The 21,190-nt window shown below is 40.6% G+C and overlaps 1 protein-coding gene across 1 annotated transcript in view; it reads right to left on the reverse strand.

Annotated features, from left to right (window-relative positions):
* The window catches only part of AFF3 (AF4/FMR2 family member 3), a 523,317-nt gene that overhangs the window by 94,491 nt on the left and 407,636 nt on the right, over positions 1 to 21,190 (reverse strand). Inside the window, exon 12 of the mRNA XM_032420156.1 lies at positions 4,313 to 4,353. Coding sequence (XP_032276047.1) covers positions 4,313 to 4,353 — 41 coding nt within the window. The remainder of the gene's footprint in view (positions 1 to 4,312; positions 4,354 to 21,190) is intronic.

Genomic DNA, 21,190 nt, shown 5'->3' on the forward strand with positions numbered 1-21,190 from the left:
ACAATTTAACCACACGGCCACTCGTGCCCTCCAAGTGCCATCGCTTCAACAACTGTTTTCATGTTGGCTTTCTTGCTCATTCCTTTTTTTTTTTTTTTAAGTCAGGCACAGTTTTTTTTTTTCCCCCCAGCTCCTCTTATTTCCAGCTGAATGTGATTTATTCATATGAAATTATGCTCCATTTTTATAAAACCCAAGTTACTGCAAATGATGCTTGAGGTTTCACAGAAAATATTAATTCCTGATCTGCTGCTATAAAGCATCCCAGCTCGTTCTGCAGCAGCTCTGTCGCTCGGAGACAGATGGAAGCAGTCCAAGGGTATGATTAACTTCTCAGTCCCGGCAATTTCCTAGTGCTCCTCTTGCCCTAGATTTCAAGATTGACCTCCAGCTTCTCTGCAAATGCACAGTTGCTCAGCTTGATAAATCACACGAATCCCTTTTTTGATCACAGTTATCTACTATTTACTACTTATGAGGCGAAGTTAATCATATTCAGAGGCACTTCATATGCTGCACACATACCCTTCCTTCTCTGAACAGCACTTTGCATATTTTCCACATTACTGGCAATGTGGCAGCTTTCACAGTGCAGTGAGTATACACCAAAGACACACCTTTATAAATGAGCCTTGTGCCCATTTATCCTTATTCTCCTCTGCCTCTCTCTACCCCATCCGGTACAATGATCCATAAGGAGAAAAAAAAAAAAACACTTGGGAGGCACATTCTAAAGGAGTGACTAAGTAAGAAGGAGAGTGTCCCTTTGTAGATTGAGGTTTTCTTCTAATTAGCTTGTTTTACCTTACTGAGAATTTTGCTACCTCTTCCTGCCCTGGTCTCCTACTTTTTTCATGATTTGGGGAATCAGTGGGCCTCTGGTAGGCCAGCTGACGCTCAAAGGCATAAAACAGATGAAAAATTCTACAGTCAGCAGTAGGAAAGAACAACAACAACAAAAAAGCGCCGTTCTACCCTCATGCAAGGCTTCCTGTCCCTGCAGCGTGGCGCAAGTTAGCTGGGCTGAAGCCCAGATTTGCCTTGCCAGTGTGATCCAGTCTTCAACATTTTGGCTATTTTGGAGGAACCATAAATTCAGCCCATTGTTCAGGCAAAACCAAACAAGGCCACACGTTTTCATTGGAGGTGACCACAGAAGATTTTTACATTTAGGTAATGGAAATCTCGTAGTTTTAATTTATCAAGGTTGTGCATTGATTGCTTAGGACCCACTGAACTTTAAAGCACAGTCTTAACTGTGAGATACTGGATTTCTGCTAGAATGTCTATTTAACCAAGAAACTGGAGAAATGAAAAGATAGACAGGATTGGCCTTCAAAAGGCATCTGGATGTTCTCTCATCTCAGACACCCCAAAGGGACAAGATTTCTACCTGCCATTAGAAAGAAAAGGGAGTGGCCAACTCGTCTCATCAAGTTCGGTCTCTAAGACTTGGATGCAGGTTTTCTCACGGGGAAGCAGAGAACAGCTACTGGCTTCCTTCAGTGTATGCTCACACCCACCAACGACCTCAACGTCGGCATCAAGTTCACATCTTGAAACAAAATGGCTCTGCTCCTGTATTAAATGTCCTTGTGTCCACCAGCTACTCAAGGTGGTTAGAAGGCTAACTGGAAGTGAAAGGGGCCCACATGTGACCAAACTAGCAGGACAGGAGACAAGAAGTCCACATTGGCACAGCCTAAGCCACCACTTGCTGTTCTGCCTAACTGCAGAACTCAGGGAAGCACCTTGTAAGGTCTTAAAAGTGCTGCCATTTTCTAGGACAAAATGAAAGTGCTGCCTCATCATAATGGAATTTTATATCAAGAAGTGATAACAACAGGCTGAAAATAATAGTTCAGGAAAACAGAATAGTTCATGTAAATGAATACCCTGCTCTAAGTAGCCAGAGATACTGGGGTAAGATCTCCACCTTGGGAAGGTCACAACTTGGGGGAAATCTTTACTCAATTCCATTCCCACCCTGAGGTGGTTCCTCTGACAGACAGAATATTGGGCGAGACATGCAGTAGTATGACCCAGAGTCACATTCATCATTTTCTAGAAAATACTGGTTTATTCAACAAAATAAGTAATGTGCTAGAAAATGACATCTATTACTTGGTAAGTTAGCATTCCCTAATTTAAGAAAATAGAAAATATAAATCCCATGAACTCAGTAGGTGTTTTAAGTCCTTATTTTAAAAAAGGATTTAAAATTGTATCTCCAAATGATTACAGATACTTCTCACTTCTGGAAATCACTCGTGTGGCCCTGAATTCATGGAAAACAGAATAGAGGAAGCACAGGGAAGGTAGCTTTAACAACTGCATTGTAAGAAGAGCAAAGTCAACTCATTACTTTAAAATGAGCCAAATCCCCCCAGTTTTGAACAGAAAAACCTTTAGACTTAAGGGAGCAATGCTCTATTACATTTAAAGAGGAGGAAATTCATAAGAAGAGAAATTACAATGGGAACCTCTGTTTCTTGGGAATGGACTTTTTTTCTCACAGTATTCTGCTGTTAGCAGTTATATAATCAACAGGGGCTAAGATGCTAACTTACTAGTTGACTAACTATTGGTTTTGATGAGGGGTTTTAGAGAGAATATCAAAAAAGTCAAGGGGAATAGTACTGCTCATCATTAAAATCCATGCACGTTTTCTATCCAGGACAGAGTCATGTATGTTTTGGGAAGCAGCCTTAGAATGCATCAGTTCTAGTCTCTGATGATTTGTCTTTGTATTTGCAGCCATGTCTTCAAAGGAATTCCCCATTTTCCTGAAATAGGTTTTGATTCATTCTACCAAAGGTCATAATGATGTTTTGCATCTCTCTATATATACAGCTTTATTGAAATATAATTTAGATACCATAAAGCTCACCCATTTAAAATGTGCAATTTGATGGCTTTTAGTAGAGGGCTGTGAAACCATCACCATAATCTAATTTTACAACATTTTCAATACCCCTAAAAGAAATCTTCTAACCATTGGCAGTAACATAATATTATAAACTGAGGGCCTTTGCTTGCTTTTCAATGCATTTTGTTGAAGGAAACTCTTACTTAATAAGTCAGAGGGAAAAAAGAAATACGTAGAGGAAAGGAATTAATGTGTCAGATTTTCAATGTTTCGATCCAGAGTGTCTTTCTACCAACAGACTCAGAAGCAGTACAGTTATCAGCTTTTGTGAAAATCCCAGAAGCAATTCCCAGAAGATCACGTGGCGGCCCCTCTCAGAGCACACAAGCTTGTGTGGTTGTCATGGGGAAGGCTTTTCAACTGAAATAAAAATACTCACGCTCAGCCTGCCACCATAGAGAAAATGCTTTTCACCCATGAACACAGATAATTTGCCTAAGTGACAGGTTTTACCTTGGAGAAGCACTGAACTGAGCTAGTTGACACAGTCAATTATTGTTCAGTCAAAAAGAAAAAAAAAAAAAACAACAAGAACTGAGAAGAAAAGGAAGGTAGTGACAGTTAGCTAGATAATGCTGAGGTGCCCACCAGCCAGCCAGGGGAACATCTCCTCCAGCTGGTTCCAACACTGCAAGAACCTCCCTTGTGGACAGAAGCGGGCTTCCTCTTAACCTCCTGACAGTTCTTTAAGAAACACACACACACCCCAACCTTAGTAAATGAAAACTCAAAAACCAACCAAAACAAAAAGGGTCTGGTCTGTTCCTAAAAGTAACTCTGTATGTCCCTGTTCAGCATTCTTTACACACAGCTTTTTGGGCAGAGCAGGATGTGAAATGCAGCTTGAGTGTGTTTAATGATTAGGTTTATATATCTCGTTCAATAACACAAGTCCAAAAACACAAGCCAAAGCCAGGAGTAAAAAGTCAGGCACTCAGGACCGTGAACTGGGTTATGTGCATGAAGTATTTCAAGAGAGAATTTCATCAAAAGACAGACAGCTCCTGGTGAAGCGCTATGGAAAAAGTCTGAAGAAAACATTTCAAAATAAATGAAACTCTTATTGCTGAAAAATGAGCTTAGATCTCCAAAAATTCCAAAGTTCAGAATTTACTGCCCCATTTAGGTCTTTTCCTCTAAGTTTCTTGTCTCCTGTTTCATTGCACAACAAGGGGTTCTTCACACTTTCTATGAAATACAACAAGGCGATTTTTGCAGTAATAAACTCCACACATGCATGACAAATCCAAGCATGCAAAATGTTTAACATCCCAGTTCACAGATACTTTAGGGACAAAATCCGATTATGAATTATATGCCACAATAAATAGGGCTCAATGTTTCATAAAGCAATTTATAGTTCATAAAAATGACAAAATGTACCTGTCAGACAGAGCGTGGAGAGCAGTTCTCTGGGCTGCCTGCTGGAAGGAAGGGCAGAGATGTTTATTTAATATTCTGACTTTAAACTATGTACTCAATCAACACTTTTAAAAATCTGGTGTCACACACATTTTTGCCATGTGGCCAAATATTAAACTACTAGCAACATAGTAGAGAACCCCATCATGTTAAGAAATGAAGGCTTCCAGAACAGTTGACAGAAGACCCCGCAGCACACCCCTGCCACCAGGGGGCGAGCGCGGGGAGGCACGGCGTACTCGGCAGGCGAAGTTAGACCAGTCTCTGGAGACCAGGAGAGAGGATCAGAGCTGTTGCATTTTTACTCTATGACATCGCTTTTCCCATGGTTTTATTCTACTTTCCTGTAAGAAAAAAATCTGTCTTGGCTCCTTTGTAGCTTCTTTCTCAATGAAAGCGTAATTTTTGACTCAGTTTTCAGATTTATTAAACAAGTCACCACAAATGGAAATTGGAATGCTGACTGGAAATGTGATGATATTATGAGATTATTGATTTGTTTTAGGCATAGTAATGACGTCGGGGCGATTTTTAAAAGAGTCTTTTAGAGATCCATATTGAAATATTTATGGATACAATTATATGATGTTGGGATTTGCTTTAAAACAAGACAGTTGGAGGGAAGGGAGGGTGGGTGGGCATTTATAAATGAAACAAGAGGGCCTTGGGTTGGTAACTGTTGAAGCTAGGTGATGAGCACATTGGGAGATGATTATATTATTCTGGGCATTTCTGTAATGCTTTTGAAACTTTCCCTACTACCAAAACCAAGAGAAAAAGAAAAGAAAAAGCCACAATATCTCCATCAGATTCTCTCAGGTTTGTAATCACTTTCTTTTTGTCTGCCTTCTCTATGTTTTTGTACATTGGCTTTCTATCACTGAGCACTCTGAGACTTCAGAAGGCCAAGGTCACACTCTGTTCTCTGTCTCAGAAGTTATAATTGGGAGGGGATGAAAGCATGGCCTGTAACACCAAGGCTTACTCAGGGTGCACCAGGAAATAAAGAGTGCATATAGTTCATTTTCACCATGTATGCTACACATGTCAAGTTTACTGCTTACCAGGGACACCAAAATTTTTCCCATGCTATCCCTCATTCCATTTAGACAGCAGACAAAATAGACAGAATCTTCAAATTAGAAAAAGAAAATGACACATCAGCGTCATCAATCCTATTGCAGAAATGAAATATACCCTTGGTGGGAGCTGCATGTCCTTGGATCAATCAGTCCAACACTTACTGAATTCCTACTGTGTAGAGACTATTATGCTGCACTCCAGGAGGGACAAAAACAAAAGCAGAATAAGTAGTCATTGTCTTGGAGAAGCTCCATCCCTAGGTAAGAAGTCACACTGGAGGTCCAGGGATGACTTGAGGACACACATGAAATAACATGTGAATGAAAAGGTTGAGGTAGGACAGTGTTAGGAAGATGCAGGTCTGAATGACAGCTAATGGTTGGTGGACCAGTAGCTCCTCAACAGTGCCTAGAACTGTTAGCACGTGCTCGGTAAATATCCACTGAGTAAACATTCAATGAATGAATCCATTAGGGAGTCCTTCCCACTGAAATTTGAGCAGAACTTTAAAGACAAGGAGTGTCTGGAATTGAGTAGGGGTGTTTCTTCATTTTACATTCATGAGGGGTATCACTACTGGCTTGTAGTACCTGGGGTTGGGGATGCTAAAACCTTTCAAAGATCAGGAAGGTCCTTTGTACAGTGAGGACAGGTCCCCTTAAAGTGACAAGGGTAGCTCTAGGGAGAAATACCACAGCAAAGTAGGAATGAAAGTCAGATTTGAAAGAAGTCAGATTCGCTTCTGGGCTGGGCAAAAGGAACTGGAAAACAAACAAATAAGAGGAACCTTGATAATTCCCACAAATGATATCACCACACTGATTTAAGAAAAGACATAATCTAACAAAACCCGACAATCTAAGGGGTTACTGCCTCCGCCCTCCCCCCTGGTTTCCAGCAAATTAAGGCCCAAATGCCCTGGCATTCCAGTGTCACATAATTAGTCCAAGAGAGGAAAGAAGAATATCCACAGAGCTTCTCTTGGTGAGGACACCGGAGGGAGTAGGAAGAAGCACGGGGGAAGAGGTGAGAAGCCTGAGCTGAAGACTTGGAGCCCTGGAGCCCCCTCCGATACCTCAGAGGATGGGTACTTCCTTCTCTCACGCTCCTTGCTCTGTGCTCTCCTGGAGGGCCAGCCTAGGAGCATGCCCACAAAAAGCACCCAGCAAGGGACGGGCCACCATCATTGTGCCCAGGTTTGTCTCCTAAAGGGTTCTCTTATCACTCATCAAGATGGCTTTCACTTTTGGCAGCTATCCTTGAAAAGAACTAAACTCTCTATTCTTGACTCTGGCTAAATATACAAAAAGAATTTGGAACTCCCCAAAGGAAAGATGGCATGCATTACTAGTACAGTCTCTTTGACATCATCTCAGCAGGAGGCACTGGACACCGACTCTTCCTGGAATAACAAAAATCATAAGGGATGTGACTGCAAGTTCAACAGAAACCTCTCACATGGTCTCTGCAGTTTCTCCATCCATGGGTGTCAATGTTTAAAAAGTCTATTGACTCTTTTCTCTCCTGCCTCCAAATACCTCCTGCTGACTTTTGTGATAAGGAAACACTGTGCTTTTTGATGTGCAGCCTATGAGAAAATTATTTAGAAAGCAAAAGCAAAAGCAAAACAAACAAAAAATGAGAAACTCAGCCGCTCAGCCATCACTGGAGTGAGGCATCCCAGGTGTTGGCACCTTTTGAGAATATCTCCGTAGGCCTGATGTTGGCTGAGTCCTCCTCACATAAGCTGACCTAGAAGCTTGGGGCAGGGACTGCTTTTCCTTAGCAGATGGATGTGATGCTGGGGCCAAAAGGCTTTGATGTATGTCACGGACATAGGAAGGTTTAGACATCAGTCATGCCACCAGTCACTAAGTGATGTCTGTCTGAGCCAGTCACTCTTCAAGCTGTCTGCACGATGCGTGTTACCACCCACTTCATGCCGTGGTATTTAGCACACGGACTGCCTGCACCACTATTTTCAATGCCTGGTTTTGATTGTGCTATTTAATTTGCAGTTATTCTACATCATTAAAAACTTTACAGAGGGTGACTCATCATCCATCAAGAAAAGAGATGAGAGTATTTTAACCATTTTAAATAATTCCTTGAGAAAATAAAAGCTTTATGGCATTAGATTAAAACTGTATGTCATATAGCAAGGCAAAGACCACAATTTTTTTTTTTTTTTTTTTACTGCCTCCTCTCTTAAAAGTAGTTTGACTTTTGCATACTATTTCACTTCATGGTTGGAAAATAATAAAATAAATAAACATTGGAATTAAAGAGCAGAGAAAAAATTACTTAGGTGACTCATGACTGAAGCCTGAAAAACTACTCATAGTAAGCTAGATGAATTGCCCAATTTCCTTCTTTCAAGAGTTGTACATTACAGCAACCATATTTTTCTCTTCCTAAATCATCATCTCCTCTAGTAACTTTCCTCTTACTCAGTTCTCAGCAAAATAGGTTGAGAAGGTTAAGAGAATGCTTCATTGATCTCTCCTGAGTTCATTACTCATTCATGAATGACTCTGAAGCATAAGTCTATGAGACAAAACAAATTTTCCACCAGAAATAATCATTTTCCAGGTTCTCTCCAGGAGATGACATCTTTTCTCTGTCTTTATCATAGCAAGCTCGGTGTTTTGGCACATAATCAGTAGACATTCAGGTTTCAATGTATGCTAAATGAATTACCAGTCACAATCTGTTATTGAAGGGAACTCAAAGAGGAAATTAAGTGTCCTTCTTGTAATTGGGTTGTGCATAGAACAAGTTTATGGATATTGGAGTAGGGAGGAGAATGAAAGGAAGAGGCTGAAATTCAGAGGGGTCTCAGGATGATCCAATTTCTTTTTTACTTGACAAAAACAGACTAACATGCAGACAGCTCTGTAATTTGATCTGAAATACCTACAATGTACAGGTACGGGGCTCGGCTTGGATGACAGGAAAAATGGACAAAACCCTCCCCATATTGTACTTAGGGTCTAGAGTGAGTCAGACATGAAAAGTTAAACATATACAAACATTCTAGATGACAAGCGCTATGATAGAAGAGCACAGGGTTCTATGAAACAGAATATGAAGGAGACCTCATTTGGAACGAATGGTCAGGGAAGGCTTGCTAACTAAGTAAAGCACAAAAAAGCTGATGCCTGAAGGATAAAGAAGTTACTGACCCAGAGAAACGGGAGTGAGTGGGGAAGGAAGGGGTCCAGTCAGGGAAGACAATTTGGGAGCAAAGGCCTGAGGTAGGCCTAGATCCTTGCTCAGTTGAAGAACTATAGGAAGGACACTGGGGGGGGGGGGAGCTCAGTGAGCAGTGTGGGCAGGGGCATCCCAGGGGCTTTGGAGGTCAGAATAAGGATTTTGGATATTATCCACAGGGCAATAAGAAGACATTGAAGGATTTATATTATGGGAAGTTGGGTGAAGGATGTACGGGACCTGCCTGTACGTTCTTTGCATCTTCTGGTGAATCTATAATTGAAAAGAAAAGAGTAGGGAGTGAGGCAATATAATTGACATTTTTTCAGTTATCACTCTGGCTTCTGTGTGGTGAATGGATTTGAGAGGGAAGGGACAATGTTTGAGGTTGTTGCAACAATGTGGGCAAGGGAAGTGCATGGGAGCACTGGAGACAGAGAGAGCTTGTGTTACCTTCTGGAGGCAGAACTGAGGGAACTGGTGATTGATGGGGTGTGACAGACCAGGGGAGGGGTCAATAATGAGTCGCAGGCTTCTGGCTTGAGCACCTGGTAAGCATGGAGAGCCACTGATCGGGGTGTGCAGGACTGGTGCAGGAGCAGGGGCAAAGGTAGACTTTAATTTTGGGTGTGTGAAGTTCAAGTTGCTTCCGTTCAAGCGTAGAGGTTGAGTAGATCGTTGGATACATACACGAGACTGAAGCTGTGTAATTGCCAGTAAAGCACAAAGTACCAATTAACAGTCATAAAAAGGAGATACATGCTGAATTTTCTGGATCTACAGTTTGCTCTCCTTCTCAGAGAAGTAGATTCAGGATTCAAGTGGTTAGAACACATCTTTATTTCTCCATCCACATGTGACTAACCTCTATCTTTTCTAGAAACAGTAGCAGGTTTATTATACTGACAGTAAAGCACCTACCTCTGCAAGCAGTGATTTAATCATTTGGCTTCACCTGTGTTAGGACGTTGTAGCCACCTTCAACTACTTGAATAAACACTATCACAGTTAATCTTCGTTCTTCTGTGTTTTGCTGTTACTGAAGCACACTTTGAAATTTAGACTGGATTCATGTATCTTTACAGGAATTCTGTCTGGTAAGGCCTTACTTTTTTCCTGCCACTTTTCTGCAAGTTGAGACTTGTATTTATTCATTTATTTCACTGCTTAATTTCCTTCTACGTCTCTTAGCACATTTTATGTGTCATTAACTTAACTTTTATGCTGTAGCTTTTCATTTTAGCCCTAGCTGATCCAGTCTCTTCCATTTGTTGTTTTCAGTCCGCTTAGTAATATTTGCAAGACAAAGGAAAGAGTCTTAAGCTCTTCAGTTTTTCCTCTGTAATAATGAGTCCTGTGCATTTTCAGATTCCTAGAAATGCTGTCTAGGAAGCATTTTGTTCAGTAGACTTTGACCTTATCCTGTTCTCTGCAGGGGTCAGGCAGAGTCAGGGATGACAATGTAATTTATGATCCAAATAAGAACATTTTGGAGAATGAAAGGGGATGCTACCCAGATGGGAGTCAGGGGCAACAGGAGAAAACCCTGTTTTTCTGGGCACGCTGGGCTGCATGGCCTCTCTAATAAAGACAACTCTGCACAAATATAAATAAGATCAGGATGAGAAGACAGAATTTCAGGGGCTTAGGAGCTTGGTAATAAAGAAAGCAAACAGCGGAATGGGGTCAGCAGCAGGCAAATTACTTGCATTCTTGTTTCTTTAAGTGAAGCCAATGTTTCTGTCATTTTCCCCCTTCTCTTTCCAGCTGCTCTTCCTTTTATTTAGATTCTGCCTAATCTGAGGTCTAGTTCATCCTTTTTATAAGTGCTCCTTGACCAAGGCTTTTGTTGATCTTCCTCTCTCTGAACTCCTAGCCCAGAACATGTGTTAGCACCGGGTTCTTTTCTTTCTTGAGGAGTTTGCCATTTGCTTCCTGGGAATTCTAATCCTGGCTCTTCCAGCTCCTTGAGGATCAGTGAAGGTGGAAACCCTAGCCCATCCCCCTCACCGGAAAGGGCTTCCTGGAGACTGACAACACTTGCAGTGGGATTCACAGGCAGGATGTGAATAGGTAACTTAATGGGGATGATATATTGCCACTATTTATTTGCCACAGCTGCAATCTAAGAGATTTTTTGAAATACATTTTTTTTTCTTTGCTGTATATTCTTTATTTCACTTTCTTTATAAACTAGGGTACACTTTCCTCTTTGGAGAAAGTTTCATTAGTTTTTTTCCCCCCACACTGGATTGCTTAGATTTGTTTATGTCTACCAGAAATTCCATAAAGACAATAACAAGTATTTATTGAGCACCTATTATATCCCATGGAAAATGCTGATTGGGGTTGACAATACCAGATGAAGTCTGCCCATACAATGATATCTCATAATTTGGCTCCTTTAACCAGCTGACTGATTTGGGGGACTTGTTTGAGGCCAGACTGTCAGTGACAGTCCTAATTTGGCCATTCAGATCTTCTGAGAGGGATTAAGAGAGACACGCTTGTTTTCACTGAGCATTTCCTGGACATAAACTATGAGCAGTTTGTGATATCCGCTGTGCAGGATGACAAGCTCCTGACTCTAGGTCCTGGAAACTTTTGCCTTCACAAATGAAAATTTAGGGGCAGCCACTAGGAGTTAGGAGAAAGAAGGGAAAGGTGTGGGGACAATGTGAGCACATGCCATGGGGGCTGTCCCCCGTCCACGGTGACTGACATCAGACTCCTCCCACAGGGGCTGGGGCTCCACTGAGGGCCTGGAAGATACAACCCTAGACAGTGGGTCACACTGACTGCTACAAGGGCAACATCACGGGTCAGAGGGTCCCAGTGGCTTCCTGGAGGAAGTCTGTGGGGCAGGGAGGCTGGTGTGGGAGTGGTAAGAGGTCAGTGTGAAGTGTAGGGATAATGGTAGGAAGAGCCATGGCTGTGCATGAGGCTATTAGCATTCAGCACGCTGCTGGGGGGTGGCTGTAGAAGTAAGCTGAGTGATATCCAGCCCCAAGCCCCGTCAGAGGAACAACTTGTCCCATGGCAAGTAGCTGTACCTACCTGGCCAGCTGGACACCTACCCCATAAAGGGCCAGACTTAGGGAGGCTAGATACCAGCTCCTTGAGGACAGCAAGTGAGCACCAGTTACTTTACTGAACCAACCCTTTGTACAAGGTCTAACCGACAGTATAGGCAGTGGCCCTGTCTCTCTTCTCCTTCTTTCTCTGCCTCTTCCCCTCCTCCTCACTCTCTCTCCTAAAACTCCAGACCTTCTCCCCTCTTCCTCCTCCTACCTTCCAGATCTATTCCTCTATAATTAGCTTCTTGCCTTTTCTTTCTTTTTTTTTTTTTTTAAAGATTTATTTATTTGAGAGAACGAGAATGAGAGAGAGAGAGAGAGTACATGAGAGGTGGGAGGGTTAGAGGGAGAAGCAGGCTCCTCGCTGAGCAGGGAGCCCGATGCGGGACTTGATCCAGGGACTCCAGGATCATGACCTGAGCCGAAGGCAGTCGCTTAACCAACTGAGCCACCCAGGCGCCCCAGCTTCTTGCCTTTTCTGATATAAATCAATTTTCCTGGCTTCTTCCTGTACTCCTCTCCTTTTATTACTACACAGGCATTAAAAAAGGTTCCAGCAACGCAAATAAAGAACATTCCTGGGGAGAAGGGAGAGGAGAAGAGGCAGAAGGGAGGGGGAGGATGTTAAAATGTGCGTTCTAACAGCTTTACAGTAACACATACTTATATTAATATAAAATGTTTTCTATTAATCTACTTTAGTATTTTTGTCCAGTTACCTTAAGATATTGAAACAGGGGTTCGGTAAGGCTGACTTGCTCACAGTCAGAGCCGGTAAGAAATGGTACCCCAGCCCTGCCTTTGCCTCACCTTGGACTATCCCTGGAGAGGGTGAAGGGAAGGGGACCAGAGGAATTTGGAATTCTGCCAGTCTCAGTGTGACGGGGACTGGTGGGATGCTGAGTGGACGCTAACACACCCAGGGGCAAGCTTCCTGTGGGGACATTAATGAAGAGGAAGCCTAGGAGTCACGTTTGAGACAGGCGTTTGCAAAGGAGATGGGTGGGTTTTAGGTTTCTGGGACTAAAGTCTTTTCCTCAAGAGGTTTACAGGTAGAAGCATATTGTTTATCTCAGAGCTTGCCAGAAACTCCGGAGGAAAAAGTTGTTTTTACTTCCAGAGCTCACATGACAGAACTGCATATAATAAGGAGATGCCTGCCTGGGTCAGGGCTAGGAAGGTGCAGAGATCACTGAGGATTCACCAGGCAAATGGGGCAAACCCACCAGTATTGCTGGATGATGGTGAAAGATCCAAGCTTGGCTGTAAATTCTCACAATGGTGAGAGTGGTGGAAACATTTGGATTCTGGGACAGAACACTGGCAAGGCAATAGCCTTCCGTGTGTGTGTGTGTGTGTGTGTGTGTGTGAGTGTATGTGTGTGTGTGTGTGCATGTTCATCTAGCATTTGCAATTTCAAAGTGGAAGCAAACAAGCAAGAATGACCATCATATCTAAGGATGGTTGAGTAGCTTGGAGATACTCCACAGGTAGTATGTGGATTTAAATGATTCCTGGTTGTTGGGAATGGAAGGTTAAATTTGGAGTGTGGAGGGGATGCAATCTAAGAGCCCTGCAGGTTCTACCATGGCTTTGTGGCCCACTGGTTAGGGTTTTGGTCATTCACACACTCCTAGAACTCATCTCACAGAGCAATTTCAGTGCAAGCCAGACCTTGAGCATGGCCAAGATGGTGATGGCCTGTTAACAACTCTCACCTTTGGCATAGCAGGTGGATACTGGGTTCAGTCACTTCCTACTTTGTTGGGTTTGCCAAATGCTTTTATCCTTATGCTACCTCAACACAATGCTTTGGTGGAGACCCATTCATTTTCCACCGGTCTTGGTAGGTGTTTGATTATCATGAATGCAACTGGGGTCCAAGTTGTGTGGCATATAAACGTGACTTTTTTATTGTATAAAGATGAGAGTCACATAAATGTTTTGATAGTTTTGTTGTAAATGCAACTTGTATTTGAATAACCAACATCTTAAGTCTGATTTTATGTTTCACTTAGACACCTTTTTTACTGTATTTGCAATATTTGAAGGTAAAAATAGGTTTGTAATGGTTAAGAGTCTTCTAATTGTACTTTGCAAACCAATTTTTTTAACATAAAAGAAAGTTAAATTGATTCTGATTGTGTGATGTATTAGCATTTTCACCTCTCAAGAGACTACTGCCTCAGGGTTTATATGTGAAAAGTGTTTTCACATATGCGATGTAATCACATACTCTTCCTTGAACTGCTTTAGACGTTTAAGAATGAACCCCAGGTTGAAATAAGTGGTACCCGGAGACATGTTGTTGAATCGACCTCCCCAGAGAGACAGTCTGGCTCATTTGCACTTTTCTGGTGTGGAGAGGATGGTCTGGTGGCCTGACGTTTCGGGACCTGTCTGGTCTGCTTCTTAAAGATGGTCTTCTTTCACTCAGCCCAACCTGTTGGCTGCAAATCTGGTCAGGATGGAACTGGCAAGTGCCAAGGGGTGTTGAATGACCACAAATGATTATGCTCCATGTAGAAACAACAGGCTAAGAGAGTCTCCTGAGAAAAGCTGTGCTAGGAGATAACCAGCCCCACTTGGAGAAGATTTGGGAAAACACAAACAAAAATAAAACTTTCCAAGTGCATATCTGGACCAAACACCTGAGTGACTGTAGGTAAATCCCTCACTAAATGAAACCACTCAAGCCTGGATCTGAGTGATAGCATATACTCCAAGGAGCATCCACTCTTGAATGGTTACACTTCTGAAGAAGCTATTGAAGATAAAAACCATTAAAGTCACAGGACAAAGGACTATTCCTCTGAGTTAAATAGCTATGTCCTCTGGAGGGAGAATTCCATTTCCTCTGCCAACCAGGAGCTCTGCTGGCAGCCGTATTTGAGAAGAGCATGCCTATCAACTCCTGACGCATGGCCTTTCTTCTGTTCTCCAAATGGAGAGTCTATTTTGTGGGTACTGATATCCACCATTAACAAAAACTTGGCTTAGTTTCAAAAATATAGCTCCTCTATGAATTCTTGAACTTAACAAAGCAATGATTCTCTGTTTTTGTGTTAATTGTATGTTTGCCCAAATTTAATGGATCATCTTTTAATTTTCATATAATTTTCTCATTTCCTGGATTTCTGTTCAGGGTCTTCCAACCGAAACCAGTCACATCCTACGGTCCAGGCAGGTTGGCCACAACTAAACCTACATAAATCTCAATCGGGTCCTCAGAAGAAGTCTGAGAAAATATTTTAGGAAATAGGGTTGTGGGGCTTTGTACATCTGTGCTCAGTGACATTTAAGTCAGCTGGTAATTTCAATTTTGAAAATTATTGTTCATGAACATGAAACAAAGGCCATTACATTTTTGGTCATCTACTACCTATGCTCGTGCTTTTCACAAATGTGTATGAAGAGTGGCATGATTTCATAAAATTGGCCATATTAAGAGATTTTTGCATTTGCTTCTGGTGACAATGAAATTTCATTGATATATTATGATTACTTAACTAAGTTTTAGGACTGTTCTCCAAATAAAAATCTCCTGCTACACATTTGAGTCTCCACTGACTGCGACAGAAGTTTCAAATAGATGCTTACTTCATACACATGACGACCTGACAGGCAGTTGTTTTCAATTTGAGTTATTGCTCTGCTTCTATATTAAAAAGAAACTAATTCATCAATATGATTAAATTGGATATTTAGCTTAGGGATAACATTAATGCAAGACTAAACATAAAAACAAACATAAACTACTCTTCCTTTTTTTCTATTTTGCTATTAAGTTTAATATATGTAATATATGCTTCTTTTTGTACGTTGAGGGCAGAGCTTTTGCTGGCATTTAAAATTCACTTTAAATGTTTGAGGCTAAATCACCATAATGAATATTGCTAATGTGTCTTGCTTGATGTTCGGCACTTAGTAGGCATTCAAGTTGATTCTCAGAAGGACTCTTATGTAAAAATTTTTTAGCTCTTGTTTGACTACAAATAACATCTACAATACAGTTCATTTCTAATGGAGGAGGAACTTGATTTTGGAGCCTTGCCCCTCAAACCTGGTCCTGATTACTGCTTCAACTCCTGTTTATATAATTCTACACAAGTTTGGCAGGATTCAAGAGCACATACCAGGGTGTTGGCTTTTATGAATCTCCTGGGATGTGAATGTCAAGCTGACTGGATGAACTTTAGCCACAAATCCCAGACAAGCACAATGACTCTATTTATTCAGACTTGGCCACCTGAATGCAGATTGACTCTGTGGGTAATAAATTTTCACAGGCCAAGAACTCCGGCATCCACCGAGCTGATCCTGAGAAGAAAAATGCACCCAGGGAAGTGAAGCTGGGCTGCACAAACCTCCTATGTTTTTATTCCACGTCTGCATATCATTTAGCTAATTCATTTGGTCACTGATAGACCTGCACTGCCAATGGCTTCAGAGGTTCTTTTCGAAAGCTCTGCTTTCTGTTATGCAATTGTCATATTAAAAAGGAACAAGGGAAAAAATGAACAGAGCCTCTTACAATTGGCAATCTGCTTTCTATATTACACCCCACACTGATGTGAGTTATCCAGTGGCCTCTATGGTAAAAAGCAGAGAACCGAGTGGGGATGTTTCTGTGCCTCCCCATAAGAAACCAAAGGTGACAAAAAGCAATGAGAACTGCAATTCAGTGCTCGGAGCAATTGCACCTACGATCTTGACATCTTGATGCAGTGAGGCTTTAGATTCATTCCGAGAGGGCTGGGATTCTTTTTGAGACACGGTTAGTACTTCATGCATTAAAAATAAGAACTGGCTCTTTAACTTGAAGATTTACATTAGCTACCTAGATATCTATTAAATTAATTGTGTGCTCTCCAAATATTGACTGGGGATTAAAAGGTAACTTTTCTTCATTGTAAGATGTAAATTCTGCCAGTAGGAAAATTTCCCTCTACAGATTATATCCAATCATCAGTGCCTGTAAAATTAAAATTGTCAGTTTGAGCGGATAAACCATGCTCATTTAAAGAGAAAAATGCAGTTATATAATTAAAATGAAAAGACTGCCTGATAATGTGCGGATAATGTAATTACTAGAAGCTGCAGGCACATATGTAGCCATTCAATTTGGATCCCTGCTTCTTTACTCTCCCTGAGCTTATATATTTGTCATCTCTGAAACACTGTCTGCAGTTGACACTCTCTCGGCTGCTTCTTGCTGAAAGTCTTAATCATCTGTTCCTCTCCTTAAGCCTTGGCTATAATAATTTCATCTAGATATTCGCTGTGTTTGACTTCCCAAGTTTTCCCTGACTTGAGAAGCAGAGCTCCTCTTTTTACCAAATTGGAAGACATGCAATATAATTAATCCCTCCAATTCCATTAAAAAAATTCCTTTAGTACTTAGTGACTTCAGGAATAGTTTTGTCTTAAATCTTCTAATTTCTTTGCATTCTTACATGAAAACATTGGCTTCTGGAATGTTAAAGCCAAGAGTTACAGAAAAGGGGATCTAAATAAATTGCTACACTATTGGTATCTTTCATTTACCCAGACAAACAAGAAGATGGATTCTCATATTATTTGTCCTAGTCCCAGTTTGAACCCCATCAAGTATGAAAATTATAAGAGCGAACATGGGAATATGCTTCCATTTTAATTATAACCCCAAACTTTCTAGGTAAACTCTGTCACAATCTCAGCTCTAGACGTTACAGTCAAAATTCTGCTATCCTTGAAAGGGAAGGCTGCAGAGAAACCCATTCTTTTGGTTTCGGAGGCTTCTGTTTGAGATAAATTCTGAACATTTGTAACTTCAACATGGCGTGGCAGTAAGCAAATTTAAGAAGTGGCTATAGACATTTCCATTGGAGATTGGATAGACCTTTCCTCCTAAATAGGTAGATTATTTGTACATTCATCTACAGCCACCTTAAGGTTTTGGGTCTTATGTTTTTGTCTTCTCTGTCAACACCTTGGATCTTTGGACAGGACTAATTTGAAAAACCATAGTGTTCAGTAAAAGAATAAAGGCAGAGCCAAAGTTATCTTTGATACTGGACAACAAAAAGCAGGAAATCCTGTCAATTCAACTCAAAATTGTATGGGGATTCATGTACCCATTCAGCAAGTATTTAGCACCACTGTTGTGCCAGACACAGTCCCTGCCCTCAGGAAACTTCCAGTCTCGTTGGTAGAGACAGATATTTTAAGAAGTAAACATAACACATAACTAAAAATATGATGAGACTTACGAAGAAAGGTTAAGACAATTGGGAGAAGGACTAACTGGGAGGTCCGATTTAGAGAATGGGGAGGCCCCCTGAGAAAGTAAAAGTTATGTTGCACTTCCAGGATGAGTAGGTGTTGGTCAAGCCAAAAAAAAAAAAAAAAAAAATAAGGGAGGAGAGGCCTCTGGAGGCCCTGAGGCAGCTGAGCATGGCTTGTTAAAGGAGCTGTAAGAAGGCCCATGTGGCTGACGTGCCATGAATGAGCTCAATGTGAAGTGAAGGGAAAGAAGGGGGTGAAGCTGGACTTAGTGTTAGTCATGCTATGGGCTCTGGATTTTATCTCAAGTGAAACGGAAAACCTATTTAAGATTTTAGACCAAGGAATGAGTTGATCTGATTTATATTTTTAAAATATTGCCATGGGGAGATTGCATTATAGAGAGGAAGAATAGAAATATGCTAGTGTCTACTAGATTGGTTTAGACTTGTCAGGATGGAAAGAGATGAAAAGGCTAGTATTTAATTTTGGAGGTTGAATTTATAGGCCTTAGAGATAAAATTAACATTTAAGTGAGGAACAGGGAGTTGTCAAGGATGAGCTCGGTGTTTCTAGGCTTGAACAACTGGGTGTCTGGCAGGGCTACTTTTAGAAAGGGAAACAATGACAAGAAGAATATATTTGTGTGTGGGTGGGTAAAGAATGGCAAAGACCAGAAGTCCAGTTCGGCACAAATTGAATTTGAAATGCTTGTGACACATCCAAGTGGAAAAGTCAAGTAGGTCTGCAGTTTAGAAGAGAGTTCTGAGCTGCGGATATAACTTTAGAAATTGTAAGCATATAAAAAATGAAGGTCATGGGAATGGAAGAGATCACCCAGACAGAGAGAGGAGAGAGGGAGGGAGAGAAAGGAAGTGGAGAACAGAAATCATGAATAAATGCTGAAAGACTTCAATATTTAAAATTGGGCAGAAGAGGAGCAGCCAGAAAGGAGCCTAACAAGAAACAGTCAAAAGGGCAGGAAGCAAACCAGGAGTTTAGTGTTAGACACCTCAAGAAAAGTGGGGTGATTGATAGTTTAATGCGGTAAGTCTTCTGGTAAGCCAAGAGACTGAAAAGAGCCCAGTATGTTTGGCTCTGTGGAGGTTACTTGTGACCCAATGCATAGTTCTGACAGGGAGGTGGGGCAGAAAGGAGTCAAAAGAACAAGGCCCCAAGTAACTGAGAGGAAATGGGACAGACTTGATAAAAAAAAAGCAGCATTCTCATGTAATAGGAATAAAGGAGGGGATGAGTGAAGATAAAGATACTTGTGTGCATCTGGTTATGGGAAGAGGAGGGTTTCCTACTGGATGCCAGTCAGCCAGGGTATGCCCTAGGATGAATAAGATACAGAATAAGATTCAGGTTGCTCACTCAAAAAGTCAGGAAGATAGAAAACAAAATCCTCCATTATCCACATATTATCAGTTCTGTGATGGAGAATACTCAGGGAGGAAACCTGTAAAATGCCATCACTAATGAACTGTTAATAAGTTATGTATATATAATGTAATTCCTAGAACAGCCATTAAAAAAGCTATATAAAGAGATACACTAAAAATATGACAGATAAATAAAAACAGAATTCTGTAGAATGTTCAAGAAACCTATAGGAAGTCAGGGAAAAGAAAACAGAAAAAGGAAAACAGAAAGAAAAGGAAAGTGACAGAAAAGCAAAAATAAAATGACAGACTTAAGCCTTAGTATATCAGTAATTACATTAAATGCAAATGTTCTAAATACATCAATTAAAGACAGATTGGCAAAATAGATAAAAAAATGTGACAATAATATATTATCTGTAAGAAACTCACTTCAAATACACAGTATAGGTGGGTTGAAAGTAAAAGAATGGAAAAAGTTACATTATGTAAAACATTAATCAAAAGAAGGCAGCAGCAGCTATATCAGTATCAGATAAAGTAGGCCTCAGAGCAAAGAAAATTACCAGAGATAGAGTGGAACATCAGTGAAATAGGTAACAGAGATTGAGGAGTGCACTTATATGATGAGCACTGGGTGATGTGTGGAAGTGTTGAATCACTATATTGTACACCTAAAACTAATATAACACTGTATGTAAACTATAAAAAAAAAAAAGTCAATCTACCAAGAAGACACAGCAATCCTAAATGTTATGCACCAAATAACAGAGCTGTAAAATATGTGAAGCAAAAACTGATAGAATGGAAAGGAGCAACAGACAAATCCACAATTATAGCTGGAGACTTCAACATTCCTCTCCCAACAATTGATAAAGCAACTAGAGAGAAAGTCAGCAAGGATCTAGAAGAACTCAACAATAATATCAACCAACAGGATCTGATTGACATTTATAGAACACTCCACCCAACTGCAGCAGAATCCACATTCTTTCAAGTGCCCATAAGACATATACCAATATAGACCAGATCTTGGGCCATAAAAAATACTTAGTAACTTTCCAAGAATTGAAATCATACAGAATGTGTTCTTTGACCATAATGGAACCAAACTAGAAAACAATACAAGTAAGATTACAGGAAATCTCCAAACATTTGGAAATGAAACACAACCCACTTCTAAATAATCCATGCATCAAAGGGGAAGTCTCACCGAACTGAGGGACAATGAAAATACAACGTGTCAAAATTTGTGGGATGCAGCTACAGCGTGCTGAAAGGAAAATGTAGATGCTTATATTATAAAAGAGGACAAACCTCAAATCAGTAATCTAAGGTCTCTGAAGAATCCAGAAAAAGAAGAGCAAAATGAACCCAAAGCAACAGAAGGAGGGAAATAATAAAGTTAAATCAATAAAATCAAAAACAGAAAAGTTGGTAGAGGATACCAATGAAAAAAAAACTTGTTTTTTTTTTTTTTTAAAAACAATGAAATTGAAAAACCTCTAGCAAGATCACAAAGACAAAAATAAGATCAGTCTCAAGATGAAATGGGATATCACCATCGACCCAGACATTAAAGGAACAATAAAAGAATAGAACTTTCTATATATAAATATGACAACTTAAATGACATGATAAACCAATTACTTAAAGAGCACATACTGCCCATAACCTACCCCATGTGAAATAACTATTCAGACAATAGAATTTGTGTTAAAAATCTCCAGACCCGTGTGGTTTCACTGGAGAAATCTGACAGGTGTTTAAAGAAAAATTAACATTAACTTTATATAATCTCTTCAAGAAAAAACAAG

The sequence above is a fragment of the Phoca vitulina genome, unplaced genomic scaffold, assembly GCF_004348235.1.
Source record: "Phoca vitulina isolate PV1807 unplaced genomic scaffold, GSC_HSeal_1.0 scaffold22, whole genome shotgun sequence".
Taxonomy (NCBI): Eukaryota; Metazoa; Chordata; class Mammalia; order Carnivora; family Phocidae; genus Phoca; species Phoca vitulina.